This window comes from Anomaloglossus baeobatrachus, chromosome 6 (assembly GCF_048569485.1).
Source record: "Anomaloglossus baeobatrachus isolate aAnoBae1 chromosome 6, aAnoBae1.hap1, whole genome shotgun sequence".
NCBI lineage: Eukaryota > Metazoa > Chordata > Amphibia > Anura > Aromobatidae > Anomaloglossus > Anomaloglossus baeobatrachus.
In genome coordinates this window covers 528,609,851-528,623,495 of record NC_134358.1, presented here as the reverse complement: position 1 = coordinate 528,623,495, position 13,645 = coordinate 528,609,851, and the positions used below count along the sequence as shown (strand labels likewise).

The 13,645-nt window shown below is 42.6% G+C and overlaps 1 protein-coding gene across 2 annotated transcripts in view; it reads left to right on the top strand.

Annotated features, from left to right (window-relative positions):
• GPR158 (G protein-coupled receptor 158) overlaps positions 1-12,000 on the top strand; it is a 313,324-nt gene extending 301,324 nt beyond the window's left edge. For both annotated transcript variants that reach the window (XM_075315542.1, XM_075315543.1), the window contains one exon: positions 5,250-12,000. In XM_075315542.1, the coding sequence (XP_075171657.1) occupies positions 5,250-7,004 (1,755 nt within the window). In that variant the 3' untranslated portion in view covers positions 7,005-12,000. The remainder of the gene's footprint in view (positions 1-5,249) is intronic.
• Positions 12,001-13,645: the final 1,645 nt, after the last annotated feature.

Genomic DNA, 13,645 nt, shown 5'->3' with positions numbered 1-13,645 from the left:
CGGCAACCTCCGATCAGCCTCTCCTGCAGACGGTCACCGCCGTCTGCCAACCTTGCTGTCTCAGTCCGGGGCACACACCCGGACCAACTTCAGGCTCTGTTGCTGTCACTTTCCTTCACTTCCACTCCTGTCACTTGCTCCTCTACCACTTCCTTCTACTCTCCAACTCAACTCCAACTCTAACTCTCACTCAAGCTCTGCCTGAGCTAAACTGCTTGGTTTTCCCGCCTCCAGGACTGTGAACTCCTCGGTGGGCGGAGCCAACCGCCTGGCCCACCCCCTGGTGTGAACATCAGCCCCTGGAGGAGGGCAACAAGGATTTGTGTTCTGACCTTGGTGTGCCTGCAGGGAATGTGGGGTGTGTTGTGGTGTCATGACCTGTGACCCCTGGGTTGCCCAGGGCGTCACATATTCTCTTGTAATAGTTCCAGTGCATTAGGGGGAGAGCAGCTCAGGGATAAAGGGGGCATGGAGCCATATCTGTATACAGCGGCCTCCCTGGTCTGCTAGAGACAGAGCTGGTGGGCAGAGCCTGCTCTCTGACTCTGACACAGTCTTCCTCTGCGCGCAGGCCGGAAGCTTCTGCAGAGATAAATCCTCCCTCCTGCAGGCCCGCAACAGGTGAGGGAAGGGGGCCGGGGTACTTGTCAGTTCAGTTTAATCCTATGTGTTCAGCTGATCGGGCCCCTGCCTCTCCTGTTAAGATTGAAGCTGCCACCGGCAAAATACATCAACACATATTTTCAGGCCCTCGGGTCCCCCTCCTGCTCGGGGCCCATGTGCCACTGCACCAGCTGCACCAGCGCTATGTCCGCCAGTGGTTGACACAGTTTATTTTCATTGTATATTTATAGTCCCTGATATACTTTTATTTGGCTTTGCACCAATATGGGTGATCCTATTTTTAGAGGGGTTGTCCATTACTTTGAACCACTTTTCCTTTATTTTATCATCTGGACTAAAGCTTCAAAAACACTTTTGGAACATTTTCAGGAATATTTTTTTAAATTCACTTACCGTAATTATCTTTTCTGTTAGCGCTGTGTCGATACTGGTCACAAGGTCCCACCTTCAGCTTTACCCTCTATTTCCACCAGCCTCCAGCCTTGTATGGAACATCTGCAGCATGTGTGTCGCCCGTGGATAAGTACTCAGATCCGGGCCACGAGGTCACTTCTGTGGGTATCACGGTGGCGTGACCCGGTCTGTGATCCCAGGCTCCACAGTAAAAAGGGTTAGGTAAGGGAGATTGTCCGTGACGCCACCCACGGTTGTGGTGAGGTTGTGACACCACCGCTGCTCTGTATAGGGATCCCGGGAGCGGTGACAGGGAGCAGCAGAGCTGTTAGTTCTTCCCTCCGTGGGTAGGGGTTGGTTGTCCCGGGGCCCAGTGATGGGGTGGAGGATGAGGGATGGCAGGCCAGGTGTGGGGCCTGGTGAGGTGCAGGGTAGCGGGGGCAGCGCTGTGCTGCACGGCACGGTGGTACTCACTCAGCCCAATGATACACACAAAGTCTCTGCTGAAACAAACGGCTGGATGGACGGGTCCCACAGGGGGCTGCGGTGTTTTTCCCCTGACCCCAGGTTGGTAGTGTAAGTCCTTTCCTGCACCTTCCGTACACTCCTCCTGCGCTCCGGTTTCCAGCTGGCTCCCCGATTCAGTACCGGTGGGCCACCGCCCAGCCCCGGCTACCTACGGTTCCACCAACTGTCTGCCCGGCTCCCTGCAGACGGCCACTACCGTCTACCTCACTCTCTGTACTAGGGCCCTAGGCTCCAACCTAGGCCCCTGTCTGCGTCTGCCTCACTGCAGACCTCCTCTCTCTTCCTCTCCTAGACTTGTCTCCCCTTGTTTCCTGCCTCAGGCCAGCTAAACTCCTGGGTGGGCGTCTCCATCTCCTGACTCCGCCCACCTGGTGTGTCTGTCTGAGCCCGAGGAAAGGAACCAAGTGTCACTGGGGATGTCTGCTGTGAACTGCTGGGGGTGGGGGTGGGGGTGTGTGTGTGTTGTTACCTGTGGCCCCTGGCTTGTCCAGGGCGCCACACATGCATATGCAAACTTGCACAGCCCTGTTGAGACCACCTCGCATTGACATCACTCTACTGTTTTTTACAAGATTAGATAATGTATGGGGAAACTATTACATGAATCCAAGGCAAAGCCGACAAGCGGGAAAATGGAAATATGTTACTAGTTTCTGCGCAATAGCGATGCAGCAAAATAGTGCATAAACAGTATGCATGTGTGTGTGTGTGTGTATATACATATATATATATATATATATATATATATATATATATATATACAGTGCCTACAAGTAGTATTCAACCCCCTGCAGAATTAGCAGGTTTAATGCAAATAAGTTAGAGCCTGCAAACTTTAAACAAGAGCAGGATTTATTAACAGATGCATAAATCTTACAAACCAACAAGTTATGTTGCTCAGTTAAATTTTAATACATTTTCAACATAAAAGTGTGGGTCAATTATTATTCAACCCCTAGGTTTAATATTTTGTGGAATAACCCTTGTTTGCAATTACAGCTAATAATCGTCTTTTATAAGACCTGATCAGGCTGGCACAGGTCTCTGGAGTTATCTTGGCCCACTCTTCCATGCAGATCTTCTCCAAGTTATCAAGGTTCTTTGGGTGTCTCATGTGGACTTTAATCTTGAGCTCCTTCCACAAGTTTTCAATTGGGTTAAGGTCAGGAGACTGACTAGGCCACTGCAACACCTTGATTTTTTCCCTCTTGAACCAGGCCTTGGTTTTCTTGGCTGTGTGCTTTGGGTCGTTGTCTTGTTGGAAGATGAAATGACGACCCATCTTAAGATCCTTGATGGAGGAGCGCAGGTTCTTGGCCAAAATCTCCAGGTAGGCCGTGCTATCCATCTTCCCATGGATGCGGACCAGATGGCCAGGCCCCTTGGCTGAGAAACAGCCCCACAGCATGATGCTGCCACCACCATGCTTGACTGTAGGGATGGTATTCTTTGGGTCGTATGCAGTGCCATCCAGTCTCCAAACGTCACGTGTGTGGTTGGCACCAAAGATCTCGATCTTGGTCTCATCAGACCAGAGAACCTTGAACCAGTCTGTCTCAGAGTCCTCCAAGTGATCATGAGCAAACTGTAGACGAGCCTTGACATGATGCTTTGAAAGTAAAGGTACCTTACGGGCTCGTCTGGAACAGAGACCATTGCGGTGGAGTACGTTACTTATGGTATTGACTGAAACCAATATCCCCACTGCCATGAGATCTTCCCGGAGCTCCTTCCTTGTTGTCCTTGGGTTAGCCTTGACTCTTCGGACAAGCCTGGCCTCGGCACGGGTGGAAACTTTCAAAGGCTGTCCAGGCCGTGGAAGGCTAACAGTAGTTCCATAAGTCTTCCACTTCCAGATGATGCTCCCAACAGTGGAGACAGGTAGGCCCAACTCCTTGGAAAGGGTTTTGTGCCCCTTTCCAGCCTTGTGACCCTCCACGATCTTGTCTCTGATGGCCTTGGAATGCTCCTTTGTCTTTCCCATGTTGACCAAGTATGAGTGCTGTTCACAAGTTTGGGGAGGGTCTTAATTAGTCAGAAAAGGCTGGAAAAAGAGATAATTAATCCAAACATGTGAAGCTCATTGTTCTTTGTGCCTGAAATACTTCTTAATACTTTAGAGGAACCAAACAGAATTCTGGTGGTTTGAGGGGTTGAATAATAAATGACCCTCTGAATAAACTTTTCACAATTTAAAAAAAAATAAAAAAAGAAATAACATTCTTTTTTGCTGCAGTGCATTTCACACTTCCAGGCTGATCTACAGTCCAAATGTCACAATGCCAAGTTAATTCCGAATGTGTAAACCAGCTAAATCTGCAAGGGGTTGAATACTACTTGTAGGCACTGTATATATATATATATATATATATATATATATATATATATATATATATATATATATATATATATATTTTTTTTTAACATTTGTTTAGAGGCAAAAGATGGAAACTAATATATAGTAGTGGACTATGACTATGACTTTACGTATAGTGTTATTGTAAATGATTATTGCATATGGGATGTTCTACTGTCACATAGAGATTTTTGCAGACATCGCCAGCTGTCATGGCGGCGCCCTGATCTGTGGAAACTACAGATTCTGGCACTCTGCCTGCTAACTTCTCTGATGTCTGTGATCAGGGCGGTGAGATGTGTGCGCCGACTGACAGGCTTAGGTAAACTAGTGAGCTGCTTGTTAGTCTCTTTGATTACGTGCTGTGGGGGAGCCAGTCACGTTTGCTCTCCTCCTCTATATGCTGGCTGGACTAGTCCATTAATGCCAGATACATCTTACTGATAATGGTCTGGTGAGGTGGTGTGATCTAGACTTATTAATGGTTGTTTTGCAATATTGCTGTGAGCAGTTGTGGTGTTAACCTTTGTTGTCTTTCTATTGCTGCCTTCCTGCTCTTGCTTTTCTTCTTAGTCTCTTATGGTTTATTCCTGTGAGTTTGCAGTGTGTCTGAGTTTTGGTTTTCCCCTATCTGTCTTAATCTATGTTTCCATCACACTCCTGCCTCTTCCTTCCCTTGGAAAGAGGTGTGGGAGTTAACAGATAAGATCTGGTCAGGAGACCAGTAAGGCACAGGACTTACCACCTTCAGGGTAATCTGGAGTTCAAGGATAGCCTAGGGTCCTGTAAAGTGAGGGACAATATAGGAGCCATCTGTCCCTCACTATCATGCAGTCACATCATGACACCTCCTTTTGTTTATCACCCTTCTTTTCCCTTTTTTGTGACTTTTTGTATATTGCCATAGTATTGGTAAATACTATTAATAACCCAGAAAAAAATTAAGGACTATGTGGCTGATTCATCAAGACTGACATATGCTAGCGCTACTCCAGTTTTGCTAGAGTAGCAGGTGCCAAATTCATTAAAAAGTGGACAGGCACCAATTCAGAAATTCGACTCCCGTAAAGGACTGAAATATCATTTATAGCATACAAAATGCCGTTACTTTTGATGAATTTAATAATCGGGCGTGGCATGCCTCGTTCCGTCCGGCTCCTCCCTAGATTCAGCCATTTCATTAGCGCTTGTTCAAACTATAGTGAAAATGGCAGAAGTTGCAAAGATTTTTCACAAATCCCACTAATTTTCTGGTGTAAAAGCTTTGATGAATTGGCCCCATAGTGAATAATGGTAGATGCATTACCTATGCTAACAAGTATATTGTGTTTTTTTGTCATATATTTAGGATGAGCTGAAGAAACTCTACACTCAGTTGGAGATTTACAAAAGAAAAAAGATGATTGCAAATAATCCACATCTCCAGAAAAAGAGGTGTTCTAAGAAAGGATTGGGAAGATCAATCATGAGGAGGATAACCGAGATCCCGGAGTCCGTTAGCAGGCAGTGCTCTCGGGAAGACAAAGATGGTGGCGATCATAGCAATCCTAAAAACAATACGAGTAACTCTAAAAAAAGTCATCAGGATTCCAATGCACATAACGCAAAGTCGAAGGATGACTCAAAGCACAGGCCATTCTCGCTGAAGAAGTCACATAGCACATATGACCATTTAATAGGACCAAATGACAAACCCAATGGAGTTTCTTCAGAAAAAATGGATGTGTGTGAAAATGCAATACAGACTTCAATCAATGGAAAGAAACCGGGACATAAAGATGCTGACGAGCTGGAGATGGGATCTGCTGAATCGGTACCGTTAGTCTGCAAGTCTGCCAGTGCTCATAACCTAAGCCTAGATAAAAAACCTTTACACCCAAGTTTATCTGTCATACAAAAGTCACTTAGCGCCATTGCTAACTCTAAAGAGAAAAGCCTTGGACTTAGTGACCAAACGAAATGTGCAGAGGATTCGGATAAGTATCAAAGAGTAGACTCGAATGAGAGTGCAGGTCAGAAATGTATGACTTGTTCCGACAAGGAGGAAAACATAGAGCATCACAGGACATCAAGCCCCATTGAAGAAACCCCAAAATCTCACAAACCTGGAATCATGAAACAACAAGCAATGAGTCTGACATTGGCGGATACTGAGAAAACAATCGCTACTCCTGGGTTTAAAGAAAAATTTGATATTGAAGAGGTATGTCCTTGGGAAATGTACGACCTTACTCCCACTACAGTGCCTTCTGAAAATAAAGTCCAGAAGCATGTTTCCATTGCACCTTTGGACTCAGAAAAATATCATACATCACGTTCTAAGAGCAAATCTCACAATCGATCTAAACCAACAGATCAAGGACATCATCAATCAAAGCAGAAGAGTCCAAGTAAATCTGACCTAAACGCAAAGGAAAGCCAAGAACAAGTCTTGAAAGACGAAAATGCAAAAAAGTCTCAATCTGTTGACACAGGACCAATAGATCAAGAGTTAGTGACCAAACAAACTGCTAATATACAAGAAAAAGAACGCAAAAAAAATCCACCCATCATTGAGGGGGTATTACCATCACCAGATGGCCACCATAATTCCAATAATAACCTACCACAAACATTAGCTCTTCGAGCTGAAGTATGTCCATGGGACTACGATTCACAGGATGCATTAAATGTAATGAGAAGTACAGATTTGCCTACCAGCTTGGCTTTAAGCCCTGCATCCCCTTCTAAAGACATGCCAATAAGTCCTTCGAAAAAGAAGGGATCAAAAAGTATTGCAAAAAAAGACGAAAGGGGTCAAAATAAAAGTCACGAGAATGAGATGGATCCAGTTATAAAGATGGACAAGTCAAAAAGTGCCGAGGTTTGCTCCATGGTTGGAGACCATTCCTTGGCTGTTTCGGTAAATAAAGGGAAAAGTACCTCAAACCAACATGGCATAGACAAATGCAAACTAGCGGAAGTGTGTCCATGGGAAAGTCTTTCCGCTTCACAATTGGATCAAGACACGGAATCATCTGACAGCAAACAAAAAATAACGCAAAAGTCAACTATGGTGGACATCTGTCCATGGGACTATCATGATAACAGCGATGGGAAATAATGATGGTCAAAGAAGTGATTGGTGGGGGATGGGTGGGGCAAGCCGCCAACGGCAAAACCAGAGAGTGGGACGTATCACTTGACATATTTAACCCTAATAGCACTGCTAATTTAATGCATCCAAAAAGTACATTTTCTAAAGAGACTGCTCTCATTTTCTTATATGTGTATATGTTTCTTGTACACAGTCATGTCCCATGTTAAAGCATTCCAGATTGTATAATATTTGCAAATAACTTTGATATATTGTGACACAAAATATTTATGCAAATTTGCAGATATTGTATTGATATTGCAACCAAAATACCTGCTCTAAAGTTTTTCTTTATAGACTTTCTGTAACTTTTCACTTGGCTTCGGAAGCCATTCTATTGTAACGAGAACTATTTTTGGGGGCTGATGTGGTTTATATTGTGGTTTTGATTTTTTTTTTCTTTTGTTCACCTCTCTATAACTATTCAGTACTCTAGTTTGATACTGTATTATTCAGGGTTTTCTTATTTTTAAATGGAATGTTACCATACCTGTTCTGCTTATTGTAAATATATAGTTACTAGTGCTTATGGCCTTAGGTTTAGTAGAAATCAAATGGTCCTATCTAAATATGAATTTGTGTACCTCAGGGGACAACTTATGTATTATTTGGCACAATTCTTATATAGTAAAATGTATGAATGGTCACACATTCACTTCTATACTCCAGGACCAATCACATTGTGTAATACCTAGTGCAGGCCTGCGGGGGCAGTGTGTGACAAACCTTTGAATACTGGCTCACGCATTGCCCTCTCCCGGTCAGCGCTAGGAATTATACGCCTATCAATTTTGCAAAAAGCGTTCCTTTAAATCTTAAAGGTTTTTCGAAATATATAAACATGGACCATCTCTTTTTTTTCTAACTTCCATGCACACATTCATCGTTCTTTATGGGAATATAATAAATGCATTTATTACAAAATACACAGTTATAAATCACAAATGTGGATGACCAAATATATGTTTTACCATATTGTACTTGTGAAATATAGAAGTTCCGAACCTCACAAAAATCTTTACCCATCAGTTTCATGCAAAATTACATGTAGTTCATTGGTTTTAAAAGGGTTTATTGGAAAGGTAAAAAATGGCAATGGTCTATCCTATATGTTAAAGGGTTATTCGGCTCATTAAAAGTCATCCAAAAGGATCTATCCAGCCCAAACAGAAAGAATGGAGCAATGGCTCCGGTAGTCTGTGCTCGGGTCAGAATACGAGGCGGTCGGAACGTCTAATAAACAATAATGACCTCACCAATCCCACCTACTTATTGTGTTCTGTTGCTTCCCGGTTTCCTGCCTGTCTCTGCTTCCTGATATGCAGTGATTGATGACATCCTGTAACTTGTACATGTATTTTGTATGTAACCCCCTTCTCATGTACAGCACCATGGAATCAATGGTGCTCTATAAATAAATAATAATAATAATAATAATAATAATCCTGACACATAGATATTTGACCACTGCAGCCAGTCACTGTTTATTATGGTCTATAGCCAACCATGCAAGCACCAGAAAAAAGCCCTGATACCCAAGTTGAGCCCAAAGGTTCCTTTCCACATTAGAAGATACCAATATTATAAATACCACCTTAGGTGGAGTACCTGTTATAGATGTTGCACTAGTACTTAGGAGCTTTGGGTTTTTCTCTAGGCGCCACAGTTTTATGGCTCATTTTTGTGATTAACAGGACTCACTAAACCAGTTTCACACATCCGGCAGTTCGCCGCTTTGCCGTAGCCGTCACACTCCAGTACAGTGCACTACAGTACAATAATATCGCGGCAAGCTCCGGTCACATGCTCTGGTCACATGACAGCATGTGACCGGAGCTTGCTGCAATGCCATTGTACTGTATTGCACTGTACTGGATCCAGAAAAGTGGCAAAATGCCGGATGTGTGAAACCGGCCTAGGACTTTCTTCAAATTGGACATTGGCCGTCCATTCTAACAATATCCATGCATGGCAAGAGACAAGGCCTTCCATTTTTGGTTTAACAGTTAAACACTTTTTATGACAAGATCTAGCACAAAATAATATAAAATAATGTGCCTTCTAGTAAGAGGCTGCCATGTGAAGCAGATTTTGTTTAAAGAGAAATCAAATTTCTTCTATTTTTTTTATAAAATAACAGGCATGTCCTCTAGTGATGGGCGAATAGTAAAATATTCGCATTTGGATTATTCGTACCGAATACAGTATTCGTCAAGAATAACAAACCTTATACAAGTCAATGGGGAAACTGAGCATTTCCCTTGGAAATCTTCAAGGAAAATTCTCGGATTTCCCATTGACTTGCTTTAGGTTTGTTATTCTTAATGAAAACCGGAATAGTAGTAGGTTAGGTATTTGGTATGAATAATCCAAACCCAAATATTTTACTATTCGCCCATCACTAATGTCCTCCTCTGTGACACGCACTTCCCTAGGTTGCCATTATGAGTGACCTTTTTAAGATTGTATTAACACATCCCCTTCTCCACACCATTGAGTTACTTGACTTTCTATAAAATCATCCCTAATGAGATAAGGAAATGTATATAGTCTGTGGACAAAACCTAATATGTAGAAAAATATTGTGTGCTGCTCTGTGGAATATATTGGCGATATATCATTGAATATAAATAAAAATGCAGATCTTGTCCAAGTGGGACAAGGGTTCGATGAAGTAGGTCATACATACTTGCAAATTCATTCTGGAAGAATCCCAGACTTTAGTAGGAGACGGCAAATCATCTGGGCATCACTGAAGCCTTCGAAGAGATGAGCAAATTCATTTGTAAGGAATCAAATTTTTCTAAGAATTTCCTTCAAAATACAGTTTTGCCAACTGTTATATTACTGTTTTCCAAGGCCGAGAAAGGATTGTTAAACATTATCTTCACCTCTTCTTAGACCTCTGCATTCTTTTCCCGCCTCTGCCCATCTGTTGATCAACTCCTTTATCTTCTCTATTCTGACTTCTGTCTATCTTCCCCTTCTGGACCTCAGTTCTGTCATTCTCAAGCTCGCTGAATGCTTATAATGTGAGTTGTGCCACAAACATTTTTTTATCCCCTGCCTAGCTAGATTTTATTTTTACCAAATTTATTCAATGCAAATGAAACTTCCCATCCAAATTCAAACAAATTTGAATTTCGACAGATTTACTCATCTCCATTCTTAAACCATAGAAGAACAAATTTCACCAGCACCCAAAACCCATTCTGGGGTCAAGGTATAGCTAAGTTCCTAGGAAACAAGTGTGGTCAGTGGTGTAACTAGAGTCTGATGGACCCCTGTGCAAAGTTGTATGGGCTCCTGTAGATTTCTAAATCCTATAAAGACATACCAGTTCCCCCCTCCCTCTTCATTGTGTAGTACTGACCCCCATCCTGTACTAATGTCCCTCATCCTGGTATATATAGCCCCATTTTGGTATACATGGCCCCATGCTGGTATATATGGCTTCATTATGGCTCCATCCTGGTGTATGACCCCATCATGCTATATCCTGGTATATAAATCCCCATCATGTCTTCATTCTGGTATATATTTCTCTATAATGGCCCCATCCTGTTATACATATCCTCATAATGGCCCCATCCTGGTATAGAGGTCCCCATACTGGTATAGATGTCCCCATAATGGCTCTATCCTGGTATACATGGCCCCATAATGGCCCCATCATGGTATACATGTCCCCATAATGGCCTCATCCTGGTATACATGTCCCCATAATGACCCCACCCTGGTTTATGTCTCCATACTGACCGTATCCTGGTACTTATGATACAAGCCCTCCTCCGATGATGACATGCCACAACTGACTAGCGCGTAAGCGGGGCAGTGCATGACATCACTGTCATGCACGGTGCGCCCACTTACAGGGCAGTCAGCTGCTGGGTACAGGCATATTTTCTGCTCCCCATGCCCTGGATTATGGACGTGGGGGAGCAGTGAATATTCATAGCCTTAATCGGCGGCCGGCACATCGCAGTTCAGGGACCTGACAGGTCTATGTGCTGCAATGCATTTCAGCTGGATGGGTGCCCTAGGATGCCTATCTAGCTGAAACAGGAGCTGGAACCGGCGAGTCCCCTGTACCCCCGGGCCAGGTCGTGGTTACGATTACATTGACTGCGATTGTTACGCCCCTGAGTGTGGTCATAATAAAACTATTTCCAGCAGAAATGTTGTGTGGCGTGTAAACCGTATCCCTCCGGACATGTAGTATAAAAGGATTAAAAGTATAAGGTCATCATCTAGGGTATCATTAAACTTTTGGAATTTGAGTGCGACACCTTTAAAACCAGTGACTACAAAGTCTTGCTACTATTGATACTAAAGGCATATCAATACATTTACATGAATATGGGTCTCTTTTATCAAGAATAACAAATAAAATGTAAGTGTTACCCCATAGCAGCCAGTCACAGAATGAAAGTTGGTGGGTAACCAGTTTTTGTGTTGGACAGTCTGGCCACGTCTCCATCCATAGAATCTGGTCCTTGTACTAAGTTGTCCTCTGACTGCATGCATTAATTGCACATCACCGTTTGTGTCTCTAATTTATAGAATTGTTTTGGAATAAAGTAATTAATAATTATATGTTATTTTTTTACCAAATGACTTATGCAGTAAGAGTGTACCCCGTCATCACGATATCATTATTTGCATCAAATCTGCCGGTAGTTCTCATTTTATGGCCTAGATTTCTGCATGTGAGTGGTAGATAGGACCGATGAAACACTGCCTTCTGACTTTTAGTAACTCTCTAGAAGAAATATGCATAAGAAATGAAACTATAAGAGATGTCACCCTAATGTGTGTTACTTATAATATATTACATAATGGTATTTACTGTACAGCATCCACCATTTAAAAGATAAAAAAAAGAATTTGATAGACTGATGTTGTGATGTGTCGCAGCATGTAAATATTATAATAAATGCAATAAAACACATTTGTAAGGAAATTGACTTGTGTGATATATTTTATATATATTTATATTTTTTAAATATTTATTTATATGTATTTTTTTATATTTTTTTATATATATTTTTATTATATATATATATTTATATATTCAGTGATTGCACTGAAAACGATGCAAATTACATATGCAAATAAAATCTAATTAAAGGGGTTAAAGTGCAACTGTGATTTTAGATGAGAAAATATATATGTAGAGTTGTCAGCTCACCCCTCTTCACTCCTGGATCCTGCACCGATGCACGGAAACGCCCTGGCCCGGGCGGTAATGGATATCAGGAAAGGCAAAGATCCAGCATCACAGAGAATTGAAGGTTAAAACTCGGATTTATTAGAGCAAAAAGGATAAAACCATACAGACTGTACGGAGTGCACAAATTCACAAGTGGAAAAATGTGGGCTAACCTACGCGTTTCGACCAGAGAGTCTTATTCATGGCATGTATAAGACTCTCTGGTCGAAACGTGTAGGTTAACCCACATATTTTTCCACTTGTGAATTTGTGCACTCCGTCTGTATGATTTTATCCTTTTTGCTCTAATAAATCCGAGTTTTAACCTTCAATTCTCCGTGAAGCTGGCTCTTTGCCTTTCCTGTGATTTTAGATGACTTGTATACATGAGGAGTAATACTATATCTGGCCTTTATTTGACCTGGATCTTCTATTTTTGCATCTTTACCTAGTGTACCTGTACTCACTAGGAGCTGCATCACCACTCTTTTTTCTAGCTCCTTTTTCTTCTCCACCTCAACCCTCCATAAATACGTAGGCAGCAGCTGTAATCTGATACCTAAGTGGACTAATAACCATGAAAACAAAACTCAAACTGAATGATTATTACCCACCCGTCCTGGCTCCAGGGCTGAGTTTTGACTAGCTCCCTCTGTCCTAGTTCACATTGGGTTTCTATAAACACTCAGTACGCACCTGAGATGTCAACTGATCCTTCAGTCTTTTACGGCTGGCTCAGGTGGGTGGGTGCAGCCTGAGTATTCAAATAGATGTGTATCTTGTTACCACATGCTTTCCACGTCTTTGGATTATGTTCTGCAACAGCCAGTTGCCTGATTATCAATTTGACTACTCTTGAATGCTATCCATCTTCAAGCTCCTAATAACAACTCAGCTTTTCTATGTCTTGCACGGAGTTGGAGATGTCTGTATATAATGTGTGACACACACGTTCAGATCAATGGCCATCTAACGCACTACAAAAAACACCTCAAACAAAGAAGGGGTGAACATCAGGGTCACAATACAACAGAGGTTCCTGTCGCTAGGGAGAGGGGTGAGGGGGCACCTCCTAAACTCACCTAAAGCTGACTTGCATGCTCCCTAGCGTCCCTATACAGATTATTTCAACCTGACGGCAAGCAGGATACCTTGGACCCTCAGCTGTCCCTAAACTCACCCTGCCTAGTGAGTAGGCCGACAAGTTCACTAGACTCGCCACCACACTAATAAACACGGAGGGAAAGGAAAGACAGACGGGGGATAAACAGAAGGATATAAAACACAAAACTTCACAATAGCAGATGGACTCTAAAGTAGCAAGTAGATGGGCACAGGAGAATACCTCAGCAGCTCCTTCCACCAGGCTGGCCAAAGTAGAAATTAATTCTAACAG